The following is a 26,486-nucleotide window of genomic DNA, read 5'->3' as shown; positions in this document are numbered from 1 at the left end:
ACGCAAGGACCACTGGGATGTGGGAGGAGACGCGGGGTAAGTATGGATGGGGTAAGTGCAGCGGCTGGCGGGGGGGGGGGCCTGGTGGGTGATGGGCAAGTGATGCGGTAAACGAGCAATGGGGGGGGGCATCGATCGAGCAAACGAGCATGAGCCAGGGGAGGGGGAAGGTTGGCTGGCTGGCTGGGAGGGGGGTGGCTGGCTGGCTGGGGAGGCACTGGGCAACCCCCCTTCAAGAACATTGGGCCCCAGCCGCCACTGGCTTTAGAACCACTTTAAGAATTAGGCTGCATTCACGACTAACGCACAGGAATGCATGTGCATCTCGCTTGTGATGCCATTAAATGTTATTGGCATCTAAAACGCAGTTAGAAGATTACAAATGTGCCAAAACACGCGAAACGCTAAAATATTTTGGTGCGTTTGTCGCGCATAGTGAAGTCTATTCAAGTGAATAGGCTGTCCTATGCACAACACACCGAAACGCACAATAAACACGCAAAAACCGTGCGCACGTTCCCGCTACACAAAGTGTGAATGTGGCATTAGGCTTGGTTCAATGTGTGTGCACATGTGGTTCTGTTTGTTTCCAAGCCCTGTGTGTAAGGCAGCCCATTCATTTTAGTGGCCTGCCCTACACGTGAGAAACATTTAAAAGAAGTCCCTGACCCTTTTGAGAAATTGCGCCACACCAAAACATATTTTGCTGTGGCACTAACAATGACACCAATGCACGTCTAAAAAAGGACAGCACGATTTTGCACATGTTGCCGCAATGCTCAAATGTGACCTCTGCTCCGGCAATGCAACATCAGCTCTCATCGGTGCCGACATCTCTGTCTGGTCTTCTTCCAGGTTTGGCAATCTTGACCATCTTGATTGGCTAACCTGGGACTTCCATGCATGTGCACTGGAGTTAATTCATCATGGCACCCAGCAGATGCCAGGGCTGTACACTATGCTGCACTTGCCCAGCTCAGTATACACTTTAAAAAATATAGTGAACTGGAAGGTAAGGAGCCATTATTGCACAAATGAGATAGCTTGCACTTTCTGTAATTAAATCCCCTCCTGCTCCCAATTATTTACCATTTTGACAAAGTTACCAAAAACAAATGCAATTGTAATATAAAGCACTTTGTCAGCCCTTAGATGTGATGGATGCATTAGGCTTTATTTCCATTATTATCACCTGGGGATCCTGCCAGTAACTCACTTCCTTCCTGGGGATCCAGCCAGTAACTCACTTCAAATCTTAGGGTGACAACTGGCTACAAGGGTGAGTTCAGAGGGTGGCATAGCTCCCAACTGTCCCTGATTTTGAGGGACTGTCCCTGATTTGGAGCAATGTCCCTCTGACCCTATTTGCTCCTCGTTTGTCCCTCATTTTGGTCTGATCCATATAGTTGTATATAAAATGCACCTTTTATCTTCCAAAAATTGTTTCCCAGTGTTAAACCTTTCATCCAATTTCTAAATTGTTGCATTTGTAAATTTTAAAAGCCAATATAAAAGGAATAGTAGTGGTAAAAAAGTCCTTGTGGATTTAATTAACTTTTTTTTTGGTTAATTCTCCTTTAAGGGGGTGTGGCAGGGGGTGTGTCCTTTGTCTACATACATTTGCTAGTAGGTGTCACTCATTCCCATCTCAAAATGTTGGGAAGTATGGGGTGGTGATAAATGGGGAGTACTAGGAATGGTCAGGGGTGGGTAGTGGGGTTCCCCAGGGTTCTGTGCTGGGACCAATCCTGTTTAATTTGTTCATAAACGATCTGGAGGATGGGATAAACAGTTCAATCTCTGTATTTGCAGACGATACTAAGCTAAGCAGGGCAATAACTTCTCTGCAGGATGTGGAAACCTTGCAAAAAGATCTGAACAAATTAATGGGGTGGGCGACTACATGGCAAATGAGGTTCAATGTAGAAAAATGTAAAATAATGCATTTGGGTGGCAAAAATATGAATGCAATCTATACAGTGGGGGGAGAACCTCTGGGGGAATCTAGGATGGAAAAGGACCTGGGGGTCCTAGTAGATGATAGGCTCAGCAATGGCAGACAATGCCAAGCTGCTGCTAACAAAGCAAACAGAATATTGGCATTAAAAGGGGATCAACTCCAGAGATAAAACGATAATTCTCCCACTCTATAAGACTCTGGTCCGGCCGCACCTGGAGTATGCTGTCCAGTTCTGGGCACCAGTCCTCAGGAAGGATGTACTGGAAATGGAGCGAGTACAAAGAAGGGCAACAAAGCTAATAAAAGATCTGGAGGATATTAGTTATGAGGAAAAGTTGCGAGCACTGAACTTATTCTCTCTGGAGAAGAGACGCTTGAGAGGGGATATGATTTCAATTTACAAATACCGTACTGGTGACCCCACAATAGGGATAAAACTTTTTCGCAAAAAGGGAGTTTAACAAGACTCGTGGCCACTCATTAAAATTAGAAGAAAGGAGGTTTTAACCTTAAACTACGTAGAGGGTTGTAAGAGTGGCAAGGATGTGGAATTCCCTTCCACAGGCGGTGGTCTCAGCGGGGAGCATTGATAGTTTCAAAAAACTATTAGATAAGCACCTGAATGACCACAACATACAGGGATATACAATATAATACTGACACATAGGTTGGACTTGATGGACTTGTGTCTTTTTTCAATTTCACCTAATATGTAACTATGTAACTATATAGGGCAGGTTAGGGTGATATAGGGCAGTTTGGGGTTGTATAGGGCAGTTTGGGGAAGTATAGGGCAGGTTGGGTGGTATAGGGCAGTTTGGTGTGGTATAGGGCAGGTTGGGGTAGTATAGGGCAGATTGGGGTGGTATAGGGCAGGTTAGTGAGGTATAGGGCAGTTTGGGGTGGTATGGGGCAGGTTGGGGTGGTATAGATCAGGTTGGGGTAGTATAGGGCAAGTTGGGGTAGTATAGGGCAGATTGGGGTGGTATAGGACAGGTTGGGGTTGTATAGGGCAGGTTAGTGATGTATAGGGCAGTTTGGGAAGGTATAGGAGAGGTTGGGGAGGTATAGGGCAGTTTGGGGAGGTATAGGGCAGTCTGGGTGGTATAGGGCAGATTGGGGTGGTATAGGATAGGTTGGGGTTGTATAGGGCAGGTTAGTGAGGTATAGGGCAGTTTGGGGAGGTATAGGGCAGTTTGGGGTGGTATAGGGCAGGTTAGGGTGGTATAGGGCAGTTTGGGTGGTATAGGGCAGTTTGGGGAGGTATAGGGCAGTTTGGGTGGTATAGGGCAGTTTGGGGAGGTATAGGGCAGTTTGGGTGGTATAGGGCAGTTTGGGGTAGTATAGGGCAGTTTAGGTGGTATAGGGCAGTTTGGGGTAGTATAGGGCAGGTTAGGACGGTATAGGGCAGGTTGGTGAGGTATAGGGCAGTTTGGGTGGTATTGGGCAGTTTGGGGAGGTATAGGGCAGTTTGGGTGGTATAGGGCAGTTTGGGGTAGTATAGGGCAGTTTAGGTGGTATAGGGCAGTTTGGGGTAGTATAGGGCAGGTTAGGACGGTATAGGGCAGGTTGGTGAGGTATAGGGCAGGTTTGGGTGGTATAGGGCAGTTTGGGGAGGTATAGGGCAGTTTGGTGTGGTATAGGGCAGTTTGGGGAGGTATAGGGCAGTTTGGGGAGGTATAGGGCAGTTTAGGTGGTATAGGGCAGGTTAGGGTGGTATAGTATTTTTCAATCTCACCTACTATGTAATGATGTAACTATGTAACAACGCTCACCTTACTGTATCTAGTTTTCAGTTCAGGTCATTAACAGGTATGTTTCTGTACTTGAAGAAATATATATATATATTATTCATGTGTTTTTTTTTCTTTCAGCCACTTTAAAGAAGTTGTCACCAACCCTGGATTTTAACCCTTGCCTGAACACAGCCTGCGGAAAGCCTGCTGTCCGGCCTCTAGTAGACACCGGTGCTATGGTGTTTGTGGTGTTCGGAATTCGAGGGATAAATCGGACCAGGGAACCAGATAACCATGTACTGGGTGAACTGGTAGGGGAAAAACCGAGTTCTATTGCCAGTATTGGCAATCTTCTTCAAACTGTCATTGTCCAGCTGTTGTTTCCTAATTCAATGATTTGTGTTGGCTGCTGTAAAGCCATACTGCTTTGTATATACACTCACCGGCCACTTTATTAGGTACACCTTGCTAATACCGGGTTGGACCCCCTTTTGCCTGCAGAACTGTCTTCATTCTTTGTGGCATAGATTCAACAAGGTGTTTGAAACATTCCTCAGAGATTTTGGTCCATATTGACATGATAGCATCACACAGTTGCTGCAGATTTGTCGGCTGCACATCCATGATGCCAATTTCCCGTTCCACCACATCCCAAAGGTGCTCTATTGGATTGAGATCTGGTGGCTGTGGAGGCCATTGGAGTACAGGGACCTCATTGTCATGTTCAAGAAATCAGTTTGAGATGATTTGAGCTTTGTGACATGGTGCATTATCTGCTGGAAGGAGCCATCAGAAGATGGGGACACTGTAGTCATAAAGGGATGGACATGGTCAGCAACAATACTCAGGTAAGCCAAAGCATTTTAACAATTCTCAATTGGTACTAAGGGGCCCAAAGTTTGCCAAGAAAATATCCCCCACCAACCTGAACTGTTGATACAAGGCAGGATGGATCCATACTTTCATGCTCATGCCAAATTCTGACCCTACCATCTGAATGTCGCAGCTGAAATTGAGACTCACAAAATCAGGCAACGTTTTTTCCAATCTTCTATTGTCCAATTTTGGTGAGTCTTTGTGAATTGTAGCCTCAGTTTCCTGTTCTCAGCTGACAGGAGTGTCATCCGGTGTGGTCTTCTGCTGCTGTAGCCCACCTCAAGGTTGGATGTGTTGTGCATTCAGAGATGGTATTCTGCATACCTTGGTTGTAACGAGTGGTTATTTGAGTTACTGGTGCCTTTCTATCATCTCAAACCAGTCTGCCCATTCTTCTCTGACCTCTGACATCATCAAGGAATTTTCCTCCACACAACTGCCACTCACTGGATATTTTATTCTTTTTCGGACCATTCTCTGTAAACTCGAGAGATGGTTGTGTGTGAAAATCCCAGTAGATCAGCAGTTTTTGAAATACTCAGACCAGCCCGTCTGGCACCAACAACCATGCCACGTTCAAAGTCACTTAAATCCCCTTTCTTCCCCATTCTAATGCTCAGTTTGAACTTCAGCAAGTTGTCTTCACCACGTCTAGATGCCTAAATGCATTGAGTTGCTGCCATGTGATTGGCTGATTAGCAATTTGTGATACCAAGCGATTGAACAGGTGTACCTAATAAAGTGGCTGCCGAGTGTATGTAGTAGAGTGAAGTAGATTGCCACTCTACTTTAGTAAATGAACTCCAAAGTGGGAGAACAGGAAGACACTTAATAGGATGGCAGCTTCTAGTCTTTGGTAACATTTATTATTGAAGCTGTGTGCATGTCATTGTCTGATGTTTGTTTTTTCGCCCTCTTTGTGTCTTTTCCGGAAAGGGCAGGGTCATCTACGATGAAAAGTTTGACCTCTTTAAAGAAATCGGTAACCTGTGTAGTCTGTGCAAGGTGATCGCCAGCAACAGGGATTTGGTGAAGCCGGGCGGAGCTCAGTGCCTTCCTTCAGGTAATCATTTTTTTATGCATTTGGCCTCAAGACAAAAACATATCTTGTAAATGGGTTGGGACAGTCTGCTATGAGTATGGCTTCAGCCGAAACGCGTTAACATTTTACTACTGTATCTAAGGAATTGTTGCAATGGTTGTTACCAAGTAGCCGACTTCATTGCATTAGAGGATTATTGATACAACTCAAAGGAATCTGGACCAGAACACCGGAATCCAGTCCCCTAGGTAATTTGCAGTAGAGCATATTGTCTTTGTTGTGCTGGGACAGAGGTGCCTTAGGTAATGTCCATATGTGATGCTGAACCTCCATGTTGGTACGAAGTATTTATAAAGACATATGCAATTCTTTTTTTTCAGAATTTGTTTTTTAATGAATTTCGACAAATTCATTAACTTGGGAACATCCGAATTTTTGAATTTCCGAAATTTTCCGAATATTCAGAAATTTGAAAAATTTAAAAATGTGAAAATTCGGAAATTCGAAAATTCAAAAATCCAGAAATGTGGAAATTCAGAAATTTGAAAAAATCCAAAAATAAGAAGGAAAATCCGAAAATTCGAAAGAACAAAATTTCGAAAATAAGCACGAAAATTTGAAAGCCCGAAAATTCGAAAATCTTAAATAATATAGCTGTTAGTGAACGTAACTAATACGAATTTATCCGAAGTTACGAATTATCTGAAATAACGAATGCCGTATCTAAACAAATGGAAAGTAACAAATGAATAATAATAAATAATGATAATAATAATAAAAACGTTTTATTATTATTATTTATTTTTATTTTGTTCCGTTCCATTTGTTTAGATGCAGTATTCGTTATTTCTGATAATTCGTAACTGCAGATAAATTCGTATTCGTTCACTAACAGACAAATTTAAAAGGAAATTCCAATACCTATAATTTAATAGATAGTTATTATTAGTTAGTTAGTTATTATTTAGAATTTTCAGATTTTCGTTTCAGATTTTCTTTCTTATTTTTGGATTTTCTTTCTTATTTTCGGTTTTTCGAATTTTCGGATTTTCGAATTTCCGAATTTTCAGATTTTCAAATTTACGAATTTACAAATTTATGAAAAAGACAAAAAACGAATGAAACTAAAACGAACAAATTTTTGGCAGTGAACATGTCTAGTATTTATTACCTCCCACAGAGATCATAGTATTCCACCCTGGCAATGTCTTCATCTGCTTTTCCTCCTCAGAAGTTTGGGCAGCATTCAGGGCCACCATCCAGTTTCTGGACTGAGATGCTGGCTCAAAGATGACACAGTCATGTTAACCTGTACAGTTCTTTGTGTTCACAAATGTCCGACATAGATAAACCCCTAATGCAGCCTCTCACCTTGTGACTTATTGCAATGTTGCAGTCTGACCGGGAAGGGAGATGGAGGAAATGCTTCCTCTTGCCTGCAACAGAATGATGACATCATCTCACCCTAGGCAAAGTCACTGGACTAGAGCTGAAGGGCTTCCTTTTGAAGCTGCAGCTTTTCTGAAAAATGATACTGTGGCATGTCAGGAATTTATATACGCAGATATATAAAGTTGCTAAAATGTCTATTTTAATTAGCATATCTACCCATCTTTTATTCAAGTAAATAAGATTTTGTACTAACTTTTGAGCTCTGGAATACCAATTTTATTTATTACAGCTATTTTTAATTAGCACCAACAATTTACACATACAGTATATTCTTCATTTACATACCTCAAGAAGTTTACAATTTAAGTTCCTAACTCACATTCATACATACACTAGGGGCAATTTAGATAGAAGCCAATAAACCTACCAGCATGTCTTTGGAGTGTGGGGAAACCCACGCAAGCACAGGGAGAACATGCAAACTCCATACTGGTAGTGTAATGGGACTTGGGTCATGACTCATGGGTCTTGGGAGCATATACTGTAGTGTCAAGGGGTGATGTCATGGGTTTTGGGAACAGGTAGTGTCAAGGGGTAGTGTCATGGGTGCAGGTAGTGTCTATTGGTGGTGTCATGGGTCTTGGGAGCAGGTAGTGTCAGTTGGTGATGTCATAGTTCTTGGGAGCAGGTAGTGATAAGGTGTGGTGTCTTGGGGTTCAAATTGGCCTAGTGCTGCTTGGTGGAAGTTCTAACCACGAAGCCACTGTGTCATGGGTCTTGGGAGCATGTAGTGTCAAGGGGTAGTGTCATGGGTCTTGGGAGCAGGTAGTGTCAAGGGGTGGTGTCATGGGTCTTGGGAGCAGGTAGTGTCTATTGGTGGTGTCATGGGTCTTGGGTGCAGGTAGTGTCTATTGGTGGTGTCATGGGTCTTGGGAGCAGGTAGTGTCAGTTGGAGATGTCATAGGTCTTGGGAGCAGGTAGTGATAAGGTGTGGTGTCTTGGGGTTCAAATTGGCCTAGTGCTGCTTGGTGGAAGTTCTAACCACAAAGCTACTGTGCACAAGCAGAGAACCACTTGGCTAATATATGCAGTATATGGGTGCCTGGCAGGGCGGGATGAGTACTTGTTCACAGTCCTATTATCTGATCCTTTGTCTTTTAGGGTACAGTATATCATCCTTTCTTCAAATGTTACACCCCGAATGTAAGAACATTCCCGAGCCAAACCTTCTCCCAGGTCAGCTCTCCCATGGTGCTGTTGGTGTAAAGGATGGAAAAGTCCAATGGATCTCTATGGCGTTTGAATCGGTAAGGGTCAAAGAGATCATACATATACTGCAGAGACCAATGTGTCAAACAGAGGCAATGGCATCCACCATATTTCTTTCAGATTTCCTTTAAGGTTGATATAAAAAAATACAAAAAACTTTGACAAGTCCGTTCTCTAAATGTGGGCACCTTGAGGTTGATGAAAGCAACTTGTCTATGTTTCAGTCAGCAGCTTACAAAGGACAACAGTTCTTCGCTGTGTCTCCCATGACATATGGGTACCTCTCCATTGGCTGTTGAGACATTCTCTTTGCATTATGAGATGGCGGGATTGCATGGGACTAGCATTCGAATGTTACCTGTGAACCATCAAAAATCCCATGATCCCTTTAATAAGCTGTTCTGCTGATGGCAATGGCCCAGGTGAAAAATTTGAAAACAAAATCCCTTTGCATAAAAAGAGCAGAGCTTTTCGATTGCAATTGATTTTGCTGAAACAAGAAATCTCATATTTGTATGTTGAGCCCCTTAGGCAAAACGCGCTTACTTACTCTCTTTTTTTCTTTATGTAGAGGGTGCGTGTTTTTAAGGGTATTTAGAGAGTGTGGAATTAATTTGGATACTTTAGTTTTTGTGTGTGTATTAGATCAATAATAGTATTGTGTGGCTTTATTTTTTATTTGACTTTTTTACAGTCCAGGAAAATTATGAGCCTACTGATGGGCCATTTAAGTTTGCTCACCCCTACACCTGGCCTTAGTTCTTACTGTATTTTAAAATTGGGGGAGGCAAAGGGGGAGACTTATTAAAACTGGAGTGTGCAAAATCTGCTGCAGCTCTGCATAGGAACCAATCAGCGTCCAGGTTTTATTGTCAAAGTTTATCGAACAAACTGAAGTTAGAAGCTGATTGGCTACTATGCAGAGCTGCACCGGATTCTGAGTGCAGCAAGTTTAATAATCCCCCCCTCCATGGTTGTGTCGTCATATTCCCCTGTGTTGACTGAAATCGAGAAATCCTCAAAGGATGTGATTAAGACCATCAGGATTAATGTACAGCATCTCACAAAAGTGAGTACACCCATCACATTTTTGTAAATATTTTATTATATCTTTTCATGTGACCACAATGAAGAAATTTGCTGTCCCCTCAAATGTCTGTCCCCATTAATGTCTAAACCGCTGCCAACAAAAATGAGTACACCCCTAAGTGAAAATGTCCAAATTGGGCCCAATTATCCATTTTCCCTCCCCGGTGTCATGTGACTCGTTAGTATTACAAGGTCTCAGCTGTGAATGGGGAGCAGGTGTGTTAAATTTGGTGTTATCGCTCTCACTCTCTCATACTGGTCACTGGAAGTTCAATATGGCACCTCATGGCAAAGAACTCTCTGAGGATCTGAAAAAAAGAATTGTTGCTCTACATAAAGATGGCCTAGGCTATAAGAAGATTACCAAGACCCTGAAACTGAGCTGCACCATGGTGGCCAAGACCATACAGTGGTTTAACAGGACAGGTTCCACTCAGAACAGGCCTCGCTATGGTCGAACAAAGGAGTTGAGTGCACGTGCTCAGAGTCATATCCAGAGGTTGTCTTTGGGAAAAAGACATATGAGTGCTGCCAGCATTGCTGCAGAAGTTGAAGGGGTGTGGGGTCAGCCTGTCAGTGCTCAGACCATACACTGCATCAAATTGGTCTGCATGGCTGTCATCCCAGAAGGAAGCCTCTTCTAAAGATGATGCACAAGAAAGCCCGCAAATAGTTTCCTGAAGACAAGCAGACTAAGGACATGGATTACTGGAACAATTTCCTGTGGTCTGATTAGACCAAGAAAAACTTATTTGGTTCAGATGGTGTCAAGCGTGTGTGGCAGCAACCAGGTGAGGAGTACAAAGACAAGTGTGTCTTGCCATAAAAGGTCAAGCATGGTGGTGGGAGTGTCATGGTCTGGGGCTGCATGAGTGCTGCCGGCACTGGGGAGCTACAGTTCATTGAGGGAACCATGAATGCCAACATGTACTGTGACATACTGAAGCAGAGCATGATCCGCTCCATTTGGAGACTGGGCCTCAGGGCAGTATTCCATCATGATAACGACCCCATACACACCTCCAAGACGACCACTACCTTGCTAAAGAAGCTGAGGGTAAAGGTGACGGACTGGCCAAGCATGTCTTCAGACCTAAACCCTATTGAGCATCTGTAGGGCATCCTCAAACGGAAGGTGGAGGAGCACAAGGTCTCTAACATCCACCAGCTCCGTGATGTCATCATGGAGGAGTGGAAGAGGACACCAGTGGCAACCTGTGAAGCTCTGGTGAACTCCATGCCGAAGAGGGTTAAGGCAGTGCTGGAAAATAATGATGGCCACACAAAATATCGACACTTTGGGCCTAATTTGGACAATTTCACTTAGGGGTGTACTCACTTTTGTTGCTAGTGGTTTAAACATTTGGCTGTTGGCTGTGTGTTGAGTTATTTTGAGGGGACAGCAAATTTACACTGTTATACAAGCTGTACACTCACTACTTTACATTGTTGCAAAGTGTCATTTCTTCAGTGTTGTCACATGAAAAGATATAATAAAATATTTACAAAAAATGTGAGGGGGTGTACTCACTTTTGTGAGATACTATATATATATATATATATTTATATATATATACATACAGTGGCTTGCGAAAGTATTTGGCCCCCTTGAACTTTTCAACCTTTTGCCACATTTCAGGCTTCAAACATAAAGATATAAAATTTTAATTTTTTGTGAAGAATCACCAACAAGTGGGACACAATTGTGAAGTGGAACGAAATCTATTGGATATTTTAAACTTTTTTAGCAATTAAAAAACTGAAAAGTGGTGCGTGCAAAATTATTCGGCCCCTTTACTTTCAGTGCAGCAAACTCACTCCAGAAGTTCAGCGAGGATCTCTGAATGATCCAATGTTGTCCTAAATGACTGATGGTGATAAATAGAATCCACCTGTGTGTAATCAAGTCTCTGTATAAATGCACCTGCTCTGTGATAGTCTCAGGGTTCTGTTGAAAGTGCAGAGAGCATCATGAAGACCAAGGAATACACCAGGCAGGTCCGTAATACTGTTGTGGAGAAGTTTAAAGCCGGATTTGGATACAAAAAGATTTCCCAAGCTTTAAACATCCCAAGGAGCACTGTGCAAGCGATCATTTTGAAATGGAAGGAGTATCAGACCACTGCAAATCTACCAAGACCTGGCTGTCCCTCTAAACTTTCAGCTCAGACAAGGAGAAGACTGATCAGAGATGCAGCCAAGAGGCCCATGATCACTCTGGATGAACTGCAGAGAACTACAGCTGAGGTGGGAGTGTCTGTCCATAGGACAACAATCAGTCGTACACTGCACAAATCTAGCCTTTATGGAAGAGTGGCAAGAAGAAAGCCATTTCTCAAAGATATCCATAAAAGGTCTCGTCTAAAGTTTGCCACAAGCCACCTGGGAGACACACCAAACATGTGGAAGAAGGTGCTCTGGTCCGATGAAACCAAAATCGAACTTTTTGGCCACAATGCAAAACGATATGTTTGGCGTAAAAGCAACACAGCTCATCACACTCAACACACCATCCCCACTGTCAAACATGGTGGTGGCAGCATCATGGTTTGGGCCTGCTTTTCTTCAGCAGGAACAGGGAAGATGGTTAAAATTGAGGGGAAGATGGATGCAGCCAAATACAGGACTCCATGAAAACATGTTGGAGTCTGCAAAAGACCTGAAACTGGGACGGAGATTTATCTTCCAACAAGACAGTGATCCCAAACATACAGCAAAATCTACAAAGGAATGGTTCACAAATAAACGTATCCAGGTGTTAGAATGGCCAAGTCAAAGTCCAGACCTGAATCCAATCGAGAATCTGTGGAAAGAGCTGAAAACTGCTGTTCACAAACGCTCTCCATCCAACCTCACTGAGCTCGAGCTGTTTTGCAAGGAAGAATGGGCAAGAATTTCAGTCTCTCGATGTGCAAAACCGATAGAGACATACCCCAAGCGACCTGCAGCTGTAATCGCAGCAAAAGGTGGCTCTACAAAGTATTAACGCAAGGGGGCCGAATAATTTTGCACGCCCCACTTTTAATTTTTCCTTGATATACAAGCGATGTCTTGATATAAGAGTAGCGTCATGTCACAACTGGAGTATAAAAAAGAAGAGAGGAGCCTCTAAGTGTAGCAATATGGTTACATTTAATGAAGGTACAACATTTAGCAACGTATTGCTATACTTAGAGGTGCCTCTCTTCTCTTTTATACCCTGTTAAAAAATGCTTTGACATACAAGTGCTTTGGATTACAAGCATGTTTCTGGAACGAATTATGCTCGCAAACCAAGGTTTTACTGTATATTTATTTATATAAATGTTTATTGAGTCCAGAAATTTCAATTAATTTTAATGGCTGGTTTTATAAACATTTACTTGTGATGAGGACTGTCACTTGTCTTGGACACAAAGCCAGATCTCCTCTCTTAGGTTTTTACCTATTGGGTTATTCATATATTCATTACGATTTCATGAATTCCTCCAGAAGCCCTGTATATGTAAGCATAACAAGATTGTTACCCAATCCTCCAGTGTCTTCCGCAGGATAAAAATAAAACAAGGACAAGCATGGAAAAACCCCCATCCTGGTGACCCCCCACTGCTTTCCTGCTACATGCATGTATAATGAATGATTCTTCTCTCGCAGACCACCTACAAGGGCAAATCGTCTTTCCAGACATACAAGGACTATCTGAAGTGGGAGTCTTTCCTCCAACAGCAGCTGCTGCGTCTCCCTGTGGACTCAGCTCTCAAACATGGATTTCAGACCTGCGAGCACTGGAAGGAGATCTTCATGGAAATTATAGGCAAGTGACAGCTACCACAATACTTTGTATACTACCTTCCTTATGGGGCATTTTAGTACTGGTGTAAATGCTATCACCACCAAAACTATTAGCTTTTAGTGGGTTGAATAACAAGACTCTTGAGCTTAGGTAAGATGTAGCTATCTCCTCCTTGTTAATTCTTTCTGTCCCACTGCTTGTACCTTCGTTCTCCACTGCATTCAAGAGACACCGCTGCTTGAAGAATCTTCAGCATTTGCCACCTTTGTGTGGGTTGGGTGCCTGGCTTCCCTCTAAACTCTGTGCTTCCTAATGCTGACCCCTACATAACTACAGGGCAAAATATTGGTGTAGGTGCTGACAGAAGGAACCACAGCACACAGCATTGGAGTGAGCACCCAACACACACAAAAGAATTGAATGATGTAGACTGGTGTTTCTCAAACTTTTTAAGCTGGAGGAACCCATGGCCTAAGGGAACCCCTGCTAAGTACTATTACTTGAGCTCATAGTATGTTAATGGGATGGTCAGTGGGAATAATGCTCCTTACATTCATGGTCACAGTGGGAAGAATCCCCCCTTACAGGTTTAAAACAGTGGTCTCCAAACTGCAGCCCACGGGCCAGATGTGGCCCTTGCTTGCCTTTGTTCGGCCCTTAGGGCGCTATTCCTCCCAGTATCACCAACAAAGGGGCATTATTCCTTCCACCTACACCAAAGATGGAGAGATATTCATCCCACTAACACCAATGATGGGGATAATTCTTCCCACTAATACCAATGATGGGGCACCATTCCTCCCACTAATCCCAATGATGGAGAATATTCTTCCTACTAATACCAATACTTCCTACTGCCCACAGGCATTATGTTATTTTTTTACTCCCGCTTACCACCAAGTCGGGGGCATTTTCTACTCCCACTGGGCACAGTCTGGCCCTCCTAAAGTCTAAAGGACAGGGAACTGGCCCATTGATTAGAAAGTTCAGAGAACCCTGGGTTTAAAAGATTATTGGTGTCAGTGGTTAAGTATCTGAAAGGCAGAAATTGCTCATTGAAAGAAGACCTGGCAACCTCTGGAGGAACCCTAGCTGAGAAAGGCTGCTGTAGACTCTTCAGGCAGTGATACTTCTTGAATACGGAGGAGAACGGTGGTTCAGGCAGAGAGGAAGGTAATAACTGCCTCTTCTTTTCCATGCATTAAAAAAAAAAAAAAAAATTCTGTTGGGTGGTGACCAGGTCACTTTAAAGCAGAGTTCCACCCAAAAGTACAACTTCCGCTTTAATCGCTCCTCGCCCCCTTACATGCCACATTTGTCGTGTAATTTTTTTGGGGGGGAGTGGGTGCTTAGTTTTGAAGGGGACTTCCTGTCCCACTTCCTGGTTCCGGCTACAGACCGCCTAGGCGGCCCCTCCCTCTTGGCAATCTTCTGGGACACGTGACAGGTCCCAGAAGATTGCCTGTCCACTGGGAGAGCACAGCGCGACTTGCGCATGCGCAGTGTGCGCCCGGCCGTGAAGACTGGGCCGAAGATTTACCTTCCAACAAGACAATGACCCTAAGCACAAAGCTAAAATAACGAAGGAGTGGCTTCACAACAACTCCGTGACTGTTCTTGAATGGTACAGCCAGAGCCCTGACTTAAACCCAATTGAGTATCTCTGGAGAGACCTAAAAATGGCTGTCCACCAACGTTTACCATCCAACCTGACAGAACTGGAGAGGATCTGCAAGGAGGAATGGCAGAGGATCCCCAAATCCAGGTGTGAAAAACTTGTTGCTTCTTTCCCAAAAAGACTCATGGCTGTATTAGATCAAAAGGGTGCTTCTACTAAATACTGAGCAAAGGGTCTGAATACTTAGGAAAATGTGATATTTCAGTTTTTATTTTTTAATAAATCTGCAAAAATGTCAACAATTCTGTGTTTTTCTGTCAATATGGGGTGCTGTGTGTACATTAATGAGGAAAAAATGAACTTAAATGATTTTAGCAAATGGCTGCAATATAACAAAGAATGAAAAATTTAAGGGGGTCTGAATACTTTCCGTCCCCACTATATATATATATATATATATATATATATATATATATATATATATATATATATATATATATATGTTTTTCCACTTTAGCTAGTTTTGAAGATGTGTAGACTTTTACTCTGTTCTGTCTTTCAGGGGTGCAGAGCGCTTTGTACGGCTTGATTCTGTCACTGGTTATCTGCGTGGCGGCTGTGGCGATCTTCACTACACACATTCTCCTGCTCCTCCCGGTGCTTTTTACCATTTTAGGTACACATACAATGGATCCATAATGCATTTATATCTGCCGCATAATATGCCATCTCATCAAATCACTGTTTGACTTTCCATTCTGTTGTGTTCAGTATTGCACGTTGTCCATTATTGGAGATGCTTCATGCTCTGTTAAGGCTTGATGACCTGCAGAATGAAGGCTGAGCCCATAAGATGTGTGATCTGTTTAAGCGCGACTCGAACAGATACATTACACTCATTAGAAAATTGAATTTTGTCTCATCTGCAGATATAGGGGGAGTGTGCTTGTATTGCCAATGTCCATTCTGAGCAAACTACATAAAATGAAATGACTTTAGAAATATATTGAGAACTGTTTATATTACATACAGGGATTTGTAGATTCTCTCTCTAGCTGCAGTCTGTATATCAGACTTTGCAGTCAGCTCTGTTTATGTGAGCTTATACAGGGTAATAAGGAAATCAATAACTTCTGCTCACAATGAGGGTTTGAACATTTATTTGGAATAGAAAAAGTTACAAAGTAAAAAAAAATTGAAAGCAGAGAAATGAATGTGCAAGGAGATCCTCAGACAGCTGAAGAGATCACCTGGTCCCTTCACTAAAATGGGGGACTTCTAAGCTCCAATTTTGGACAGTTGTCATGTAGGACCTATTTTTCTTTATCAGGGGTGTACTGGACACTGGGGATGTGTCCTGGACGGCAGTTATAGTCCCCCAGTATAGTCGTGATCCCTTTAAGGGGGACGGTTTTGGAGACAATGCTTGGTACTCGGGTGAGGTGTTTCGGGACTGATTTCCAGTACTCTCTGGATTAATTAGTTTGTATTTGGGACACAAATTTTGGAGGTTCAAAGAGTTTTGAGTGGGAGGAACCTCCAAACCCTGCCTACCAGGCAGTGTAGAGGAGTTCCCGAGCTGTGAGCAGGATGAATGCTCTGGGAACCAAAACACTTGTTGCTGACCCCTTTCAGCCTGTACGGCACACTTAACCATGGTGGAGCCCTACCCCAGTATGGGACCAAGAGATTGGTGTTGAGCCAGTCATGTGGTTCCTTTGGCAGAGCCCACTACCCCGCCCCAAAGCACCCCTTAATGTTGAGGGCATGTGGCCTGGTATGGTTCACAAGGGGGGAGCTCGTTCATCCCTCCCCCTTTCCTGACCTGCTGGGCTGCATGCTCAGACAAGGGTCTGGTGTGGATTTTTTTTGGGGGGGGCACGCAGTTTTTTCTTAATTTTTGCATGGGGTTCCCCTTAAAGTCCATACCAGATCCAAAGGGCCTGGTATGGATTTGGGGGGGGGGGGTGTTTTTCTAAACATTTTAAATGCAGCTGGGTTTTACCAGTATTAAAATAAACGTGTTGCTTTGTCCTGCATGGGCATTTAAATATCCCTTCCCTGGCATACCTCAATGGTACAGCTGGGCAGACCTGGTTCTGAGCCACATGGCTGCTGACAATGCTAAAGTACTACTGTTAGTTTTGCAGAATAACAGACATGGAACTCAGTTTGTATGTTCCTTCTTTCTCCTCTTGTGTTACAGGTGTGGTGTGTCTGGTGGTGACCTTAATGTACTGGCTGGGATGGGAGATGGGAGCAGTAGAGGCCATATCCCTATCAATTCTGGTTGGCTCATCTGTGGATTACTGTGTCCATTTGGTAGAGGGATACCTCCTCGCGGCAGACAGTGTTCCTCAACATCTCAAGGAGGTAACTCACTAGGTCATTCAACCTCGAGACAGCTCTAGAAACCAAGCTCTTTAATCATTATGTATCAAGATTTTACATTTCTTTTTTTTTTTTTAAAGCAACAAAATAAACAAGATGATACAAATCATAGCAAGATGACAAGAGAATGAATACATTTTGCTTTAGAAACCAGGTTCTCAGTTGGCGAGAGATACAATAATACAAACAGAAAATCAGGTCCCCATTAACTGCCATCAGTTAAAGTAAAGGCGGAGAATTGATAGTGAGATTGTGTTAGGAAGACAAGCTATCTAGAGTGGTAGCCCTTCTCTGAATAGGCAAGTGGAAGCTTATAAGATTCCTCTGACATATATATGAAACTGCTTTAGGGAAAATAAAGAAAAAGAAAGAGAGATAAGGATAAGGAATAGAGTAGAAAAAAAAAAAGGTAGCGGTGTGGAATAAAAGGAACGAAATGAAAGGTTATAGATATATCAAGAAGAAAAGAGAAGTGGGAAGATTGTTGGGAATACTAAAGAACACTGGTCAGGGAAGAAAGAAGGGGGGAAGGGTTGAGGACTCCGGGGGAGATGTTGGAAGGTGGGGGTTGGTGGAGTTGGCACTGGAAATAATCATCCTCATTATCCTGTATCTAGGGCCATTCCCTTCTATATAGGTTGAGAGAGGAGATTCTCTGGGCTATTTTCTAGTCCAAGAGATTAACAAAAGAGTTAGGAGCAATATCTTTTATCTATAGCTCAAGGTTAAAGCGATATTAAAGTCTTGTTTTTTTGTTTAAAAATAACAAATACGTTATACTTACCTGCTCTGTGCAGTGGTTTTTTTTCCCAGTAGCGGGAACCAATGGCGTCTGCTGCTCTCTCAGCCAATGAGGAGGGAGACCTGGACTTCATGGCTCTCGTGCAACATCGCTGGATAGAGATGGGGCTCAGGTAAGTATAAAGAGGGCTGAGGGGGGCTGCTGCACATAGAACTTCTGGCTTTAGAACCCACTTTAAAGCTAGCCATAGATGGTTTGAATCTCGGCTGGACAACACAAAACAATCTCCTGCACTCAGGAGCTAAGTCCATATGTACAGTGTAAGTGGTGTAGCTAACCCTTTGGTTAAAATATGGAAAGTCGAAGGTCTTGCTGCCCTCCTCAGAACTATGGGTATCCTTAGAGCTGAAACATATAAAAACAGGGAGGGAGCACCAACCTTGTGCATTACCAAAGATACATTTTATTTAAATAAAAACAAGTCATACTCACAAACAAACGTTGAAAAGAAGGCTTAACATTGCTCCAAAAATTCAGAACTGTGTCTTCTTGTCCCTCGTAACGCGTAAGCCGTGTACGATACCATCTGCTTCCTCCTAATACCCGGTCCAGGTTGCAAGTTTTGAATTTTTGGAGCAATGTTAAGCCCTCTTTTTAACGTTTGTTTGTGAGTATGACTCTTGTTTTTATTTAAATAAAATTTATCTTTGGTAATGCTCAAGGTCGCTGCGCCCTCCCTGTTTTTCTATTAGAATCTCGGCTGGTTCAGGGACTGGCCGAGATTCGAACTATGTATGGGCAGGCTGATTGTACCCAAGTCGATCCATTAATTATTGCCAACGGCTATAGCCACTAGAAATAATCACTGTGTTCTCCCAGCAGGGATGGCTCCCACAAACTCCTTCCCAACCCACTGGGAGAACACAATAGTCCTGCGGGAGGGATTCCCCTGGTTGCAGGAAAGAAAATCGCAACATTAATGGCCTGCCTAAGGAATTCGGGTCAGCAAGTTACCACTTGCCAAATCAAGCTATAATAAGTACTACAAAAATTTACAAACTTAAGCTCGTTCTACATTGATAGATTTTTAAAAACACAATTTATTTTAAAGAACATTCACTTTTATAGTCATAGTAAAGGTCAAATCTTTCTTTGCTTTCAACCACAGTAATGAGAAAATTTGAAGGAGCAGGATTTAACAAACGTCAGCCTGGGAAAAAATACAAACACAAAAAAAAAAAAAATGCCTTGACCAAAAAAAAAAAAAAAAAAATGTAAAAACCAACAAAAAAAAATTTGGTCAGATGTGACAAATCTAAATATATTGAAGGAATCACAATAAATAATAAAGAAAGAAGTTTGTGAGAAGTCTGTGTGAATATGAGCAGCAAAACGACTTCATTCTTCTCACATTATAAAGAAGAAGAGAGTGTGTTGCATTAAACAATTTTTTACATTGCAGCCAGACGAAAGTGCTGTATCCATTGCGAATGCTAATTTTACCAGACCGAGCTGTTCTGTCTCGGAATTTCTTCTGAGCATGCGTGGTACTTTGTGCGTCGGAACTAGCCACACACGGTCGGAATTGACGCGATCGGATTTTGTTGTCGGAAAATTTTATAGCCTGCACTCAAACTTTGTGTGTCGGAAAATCCGATGGAAAATGTCCGATGGAGCCCACACACGGTCGGAATGTCCGACAACACGCTCCGATCAGATATTTCCATCGGAAAATCCGACCGTGTTTACGGGGCATTTCAGTGAATGCGTTTTCTGTTTTAAGTCCATTCGTTCCAAAATCAAATTTTAAAAGCAATTAAAATTTTGAAGTACTTTCGAACAACATTCTTCAAGATGTCGATTGTAGTGAGAATAATGGTATGGAAATCTATTAGTGTGTGGCCAGGATAAATCCCTGTAGCTGTTAAAAAACTCACACTGTGGTCTTACATGATAGGAATTTTATGACTCTCATTCCAGATCCTTTCCATTTTCAGTTCTGTATAATAACGAGACATACAAATCCATTGCTGATTGGTGGGTCACTCTACCATATTTACATTATCATTACTGGTATGAGATAAGAATCATTGCGCCCCCCCCGCCATCTACAGGAATGCCCTTGACAAGTAACCTACTTCTTGTTGCAGTAAATCCATCGTAATATCAGGTAGTATGCAGGCTCCTGGGAAATCAAGCGAGATAATGACATCAGCATGGGGCGGTGGATTCTGGGAAGTCACGTCCATTTTTGATTGCTTTGGTTCCAAAAAAGAACATTTTTAAATGCTGTTGCCAGTTGTATTTGCCAGTAAAAAGAGATAAGCCAATTTAAATGTTAAATTACAACATAGCTGATATAGCAATTTTATACAATAATTTTATACAATAATTTTATACGATCCATCACATTTTTAACACAACTAGAATTATCTTGCTTAACATCCATGATTATAACCTGATATTTTTAATCCCTTGACATAACACAATGCGGCCTGCGGCTTCAAGGGGTTGAACCGAGGTGATGCCTGCAGCTGCAGGCATCACCCCAAAACAGTTTTTAGAACCGACGGTCGGCTTTCTAGTAATAACAACCGATGCGGCTAATTAGCCGCTCGACTGTTATTACAAGCAGCGGGAGGGGATGTCCCCCCCTCCCGCTGCCTTCCGCGGCTTGCCCGTGCTCTCCCGTCCCACCGGGAGGCCGACACGTCCGCTGGCTGGCCGGAGACCTGAACAATGCCGGAATCGGCTTTGATCGGGTTTCCGATTTAGTAACTTGGTTTACTGAAGACGTAAAGGCGCCAGATTGAAAAAAATAATTACACCATTCAAAACAGCCAAACTTGAATGCTTTTAAGTGCAAAGGAGGGATTTGGAGTCTTATAGAGTACCTGTCACATGCCTATTACCGTCACAAGGGATGTTTATATTTCTTGTAACAGCAATAAAAGTAATCAAAAATAAGTAAAAAAAAAGAAAAAAAAAAATTCTAAAGTGCCCCATCCCTCCGTGCTTGGATGCATACGTAAGTCGCGCCCGCAAATGTAAACAGTGTTCAAGCCGCACATGTGAGGTATCACTGGGATCGTTAGAGTGAGAGCAATAATTCTAGAACAGGACCACCTCTGTTACTCTAAACTGGTAACCTGTAGAAATTTTTAAACGTCGCCTATGGAAATTTTTAAGCACTGTAGTTTGTCGCCATTCCATGAGTGTGAACAATTATAAAGCATGACATGTTAAGCATTATACAAAAAAATTGGGTTAACTTTACTGTCTTTTTTTTTTTTTTTTTTTTTGTTAATTCACAAAAGTGTATTTCTTCCAAAAAAATTGCATTTGAATGACCGCTGCGCAAATACACTGTGACATAAAATATCACCATTTTATTCTCTAGGGTCTCTGCTAAAAAAAAATAAATAAATAAATAAAAAAAAATAAATTTATTTATTTATATAAAGTCCAACTAGATGGCTGTGAGTGCAGGCAGGGAGGCCCATCCTAGCTCCAAGCTGCAGCATTGTCAAAGGAAAAGATCCATAAGCCACACATCATGAAGCAGACCCATGTGCATAAAATGAGATGAACAGCCAGGCCATGCCCCCGACATGTTTCGCTCCACCCCTTGGAGCTTACTCATGTTCCAAGGGGCAGAGCGAAACACAGTGGGGGCGTGGCCTGACTGGGGTCTGGGCTGAGGCTGCCATTCATCTCATTTTATGCACATGGGTCTGCTTCATGATGTGTGGCTTCTGGATCTTTTCCTTTGACAATGCGTATCATAAACTACTGCCATTTGTTTCATAAAATACTGTTTTCAATTTTTCCTCCACCCTTTGTTAGCCACTTCCTGTCTACATGCGTTTCCTCTAGTGTTGGCTGAACATCATTGCTCTGTACTGGCTTCTTGATGGTGACCATTAACTGTAGACCACACCTACACAATATGTGTTGGCACAGTCAACAATTGGGAGACAGTTGTCATCCCATACCAGGAAGAGACTGGACAATAGCAGGATCAGGGATTCTTTTAATAAAAGTTGCAAATTTTAAAAAATACATTAACATTTTAAAGTTTATACTGTATGCGATTTTACTGATTGAGTGTACATCACCTTTAGCTAAAGGTCATAAAAAAAAAGCTGTACCAGTTTCATGGTTTAGGAACGTTGAAGTACTTGGTGAGCATCAAGATGTAGTAACTGCCCAGTTGTATGCCCTATATAGCAAATACTAAAGTTGAGTAATATTTTTCTTTTTTGATTGTACTGCTTGTCTGTTCTTTCAGGACCCAACTGCTTGCCGTCAATGGAGAGTCAGTGAGGCTGTTCGCCATGTTGGTGTAGCCATTGTTTCCAGCGCTATCACCACGGTCATAGCCACCATCCCACTCTTCTTTTGCATCATCGCTCCCTTCGCCAAGTTCGGCAAGATTGTTGCGTTGAACACCGGCATCTCAATTGTGTACACTCTGGCCGTGAGCACAGCACTGCTCAGTATGATGGCGCCCAGCACCTTTGTCAGGAACAGGACTTCTTTCCTCAAAGCCGCTCTGGTGGTTGTCCTTTGCGCTGCCGGGAGCTTTTGTGTTTACATGGTCCTGCTCAAGACAGGGTTGACCATTCCCATTCTTAATGGGACCCCGCCGTAGAGCAAAAAAAAAAAAAAATTTTTTAGACACATTTTTATATACACAATTTTTTTCCTCAATGGTGGGTATTGTCAGAAGTGAACAAAAGCAACACACTGTGTTTTCTTTTACGACAAATGCACTTTATTTTATTGTTCTCTGATGCATACAACAGCAGACGGGCCGACAGGAGCTGTGCAGATTAATGAGAGGGCAGAACCTTTTGGCAAGTTCCTCAATTTATGGAAGCATTTGTGGCCTTAATAAGCGCTAGCAGTCTAAGATTAATGGACGTTACTCCGAAAGAGTGGCCTACTGAATTTAAAGAGGTTCCAACCAAATCTAAAAATTCAGTGCTTGAGCATTCAGTGTAGATGTACATAGTTCAGGCATTCTTGGTGTGCTTTCCATCAATGGTAAGGATTTCATGATAATACTTCTCTATCCCCATTGGCCTTTTGGCCAAATTAACTAAGGGTAATACATTCAATTGCTAATTGTATTGAAAATTATAGCAAACTTTCTTGGTCCTCCTTTAAAACGTTGACTTATCCTTGAAAAATGTACATAATATTCTCTGCAGTTAATCATTTAGGTTGAATTCCAGGCAAACAGCTAAATACACAGATGAAATACTTATATTGGAGACCTGATTTCTCTGTTATAGTTAAAGTGGAACTTCACCAAAAAGGGGAAGTTCCGGTTGTTTGCATCCTCCTCCCCTCCACTGCCACATTTGGCACTTTTTTTTTGGGGGGGGGGGGGGGGGGGGGGGGCAGGTACCTGGTTTTGACAGGTACATGTTGCAATATCTGGTCAAGTTCCTTCGGCACACCTCTTTCCCCCTGCAGCCATGTGGGACACATCACAGGTCCCAGAAGACTGTGGGACCATTCGCAAAGCACAGCGCGGCTCGCACATGTCCAGTAGGAAACCAATTGTGAAGCAGCAGGGCTTCACTGCCGGTTTCTCTTATTGGACCCAAAGCCATTTAAATAATCGGCTTGGGTGAGGACATTGCGGGATCCCTGGACAGGTACGTGTCCTTATATTAAAAGTTAGCAGCTACAGTATTTGTAGCTGCCGACTTTTAATTTTTGTCGGAGGAGACTGGAGCTCCTCTTTAAGTAACCTTTACAGGTCTTGCCCTTCCTCCAACCTGTGACTTGACAGAGAAAGACGAAGCAGCAGACTGATTAGCCCAACCGTCACGCTGCTCCCCCCCCCCCCCCCCCCCCCCATATCAGCATGCCCTTTGTTAACACAAGAACTACAACTGACTAGATACTTGTGCTGTTTCTCCCTCTCCCTGATTGAACTTTGCTCTACGAGGGCTGCAAAAGGCTGATATCAAGTCAAATGTGGGCACTTACATTACAAAAATACATTTAATATTAATGAATACATAGTTGTATTACTCCCTGTCTTTTATATCTGCCTGGAGCTCAGCTTATTGGTAAAATTGTTTTGTTATCCTGAACCAGAGAACAATCTGGATCTGTTCACAGGCCACACTATAGATATAACCTCATCCCGTCCATGTCTTGTGCAGTCATGTTCTATGTGGAGTGCCTAGGGTTCAATGATGATGTCTTTGTTTTGTACAATGCAAAACAAGGAAGTGGACCTGGTGCCATAGGACGGTGATTCTCAACCTCAGTCCTCAAGTACCCCCAACAGGCCATGTTTGCAGGTTTTCCTTTGTCCTGCATAGGTGCATTAAATCAGAGTCAATGGCTTGGTATTTTGGACAGCTATTTTATCTAAGAGAAATTCCCAAAACATGGCCTGTTGGGGGTATGTGAGGACTGAGGTTGAGAACCACTGCCATAGGATCAGCACTGGGGTCATAACGTAGCTGTTAGTGAAAGTTCACCTAAAAATGTTTTTTATTGCAATAGTGCTGTGGATGTTGGCATTTCAAACAACCCATGAGCTTCTCCTAAGCTTCAGAGGCTGAGGTAGTAAGATCTCTGCACCTGAGTTTCCTGCAGGACCCACCTTTAGTGTTCATTACAAAGTTACAGTTCCCGTTTTTTTAATACCCAGAATACAACAGGAGGTGCTCCAGGGAGTTACAAGCGGTCACTTGTTAAATTAACCAGCAGCTATCCAGAAACGAATATCAGTTTTACATTGCTTGACGCTTTAAAGCCTAACTTCAGTCAACATATTTTTTTATAGCAAAAGGAAGGGTTGAGATCTCTGCCAGACTTATTACTAACTACAAGAGCTGTAGCAGATGTGCCACAATTATACAAAAAAATAATATTTTATTAAATATAAGGAAAAATAAAAAAGCCAAAGCATTTCAAAGGAAACGTTTCCCTTCATAGGGGCTTAAATCTGACATAACCTCAAATATGATATAATAATATGTAATACAATAATATACAATAATAATTTTCATTCTACTGAATATCTAATAAAATATAATTTTGGACTCTTTTGACCTATGGTTGTGGTGCTCTCACTACTGCTTGTGTAGTTGAACTTTGCTCAGGACCCCCCTCTCCCCTGGGGATTTTTGATACTTGTGAGCGGCCTTACCAAAGCAAACCAGATTGACCAATGATATGGACTTTCACAAGAATACTGGATATTAATAAGAGATCTGGCACCTCTTATGCATGGACTAGGCTTATATTACTGTGTGTTTTTTAGCTGGAGAGATAACTGTCCCTGTACCACCTTGTCATATCCTGGCACATAGAATGTCACCAGGAGAGAAAACAAAAAGAGAAAATATCCCGATATGGGCACAGGCACAGACTCCCAGAGGTTATAACCCTTCTCTGCTTTCTACAAAAGTGAAAACTGTTTTGCTTGGAGTTGGGCAATAAGTTGAAGGCAAGCTGAATTTTACAGAATTTTTGAATTAGGCACCGAATTTTTTGAAAAAAGAAATTTATACTTTGAGTAAAGTTTAGCTCATAACCAAGGTCCATTCCAAATGCAGTGAACAAAGCTTCTGTACAGACTTCATTTTTCAAAAAGTTTTCAAAAGGTGTATGGTCTATGAGCCCTCAGGAAGGGTGTTCTATCTAGAAGTTCTTTAAGTTAACATATATTGGTAAACAAACTTGTAAGTGATGCAACACACTTTTTACTCAATTTTTATGCACATGTTGATACAGTTACAGGTTTAAAGGCCAAGTCCAGAAAAATATTATCCAAATTAGATCAGGCTTCCTCATGTCAAATCACCTAGTGGGTTCCTACATTTCTTTGAACTGTGATCCCAAGATATATTTGCTAGAATTATTTGTTCTATGCTTTCTCTACCTCCAATTGTGGCTATTACTGTTGTGTTTGGTTTAAGGCAGATGGAGGTAGGTCGCCACTCTGATGATCCTCGATTCACCCCCAAAGAGTAACATATGATGATTGTCACTAGAGATCAACAAACTTTTGAACAGTTTGATCAGTCCGGTTCCACTAAACCTTTTTTTTAAAACTTCCGAGCCTTGGATTTTCTGGACCGGAAGTCCCACTGAAGTCAATAGGTATCCAAACCAGCTCCAACAGTGTGTATTTCAGGGCAGCAAAGAATTGTGCAGATTTGTTTGGGCAGTCCTGGCAGCCCTGCCTGATGAGATAATGGGGCCAAGAAATGAAAAAAAATTAATGCAGTCCAGGAAACCAAGAAGTAGCTCCTAGTAGCCATAAAAGCCTAAAAAGTGTACAAGGGTTACTAGTATAAAAGGGTGGCACTGGCAGGTGAGCTAATGGTGCTCAGGAAGCAGCCTGAGCCATTTGGGGAATTGAACACCAAAAAACCTTGGAAATTTAGATTGGGACATCCAAATTCATAAAATGTAATCTGAATCCAATGTGGTCCCAATTTTGGGATCAACTCTAATTGTCCACAATTCTGGCCTATTACAGTTGGATTAAGAATATACTATATGTGCTTAGGCGCCATGAAAACTCTGACACCTCCAGGGCCAATAAAAAACGTAACCT

The 26,486-nt window shown here is 42.4% G+C and overlaps 1 protein-coding gene across 2 annotated transcripts in view; it reads left to right on the top strand.

Annotated features, from left to right (window-relative positions):
• The window catches only part of DISP3 (dispatched RND transporter family member 3), a 231,380-nt gene extending 208,089 nt beyond the window's left edge, over positions 1-23,291 (top strand). Inside the window, exons 15-21 of one of the 2 annotated variants that reach the window (XM_073603437.1) lie at positions 3,835-4,007; positions 5,509-5,635; positions 8,168-8,313; positions 12,998-13,157; positions 15,317-15,430; positions 16,961-17,127; positions 22,179-23,291. In XM_073603437.1, the coding sequence (XP_073459538.1) occupies positions 3,835-4,007; positions 5,509-5,635; positions 8,168-8,313; positions 12,998-13,157; positions 15,317-15,430; positions 16,961-17,127; positions 22,179-22,541 (1,250 nt within the window). In that variant the 3' untranslated portion in view covers positions 22,542-23,291. Of the gene's footprint in view, positions 1-3,834; positions 4,008-5,508; positions 5,636-8,167; positions 8,314-12,997; positions 13,181-15,316; positions 15,431-16,960; positions 17,128-22,178 lie in introns of those variants that run through there. The other variant, XM_073603436.1, reaches the window with a different exon arrangement.
• The last annotated feature ends 3,195 nt before the right edge of the window (positions 23,292-26,486 follow it).

Source organism: Aquarana catesbeiana, linkage group LG10 (genome assembly GCF_042186555.1).
Source record: "Aquarana catesbeiana isolate 2022-GZ linkage group LG10, ASM4218655v1, whole genome shotgun sequence".
NCBI classification, from domain to species: domain Eukaryota; kingdom Metazoa; phylum Chordata; class Amphibia; order Anura; family Ranidae; genus Aquarana; species Aquarana catesbeiana.
Note: the sequence above shows the minus strand (reverse complement) of the source record. Positions and strands in the feature narration are given on the sequence as shown.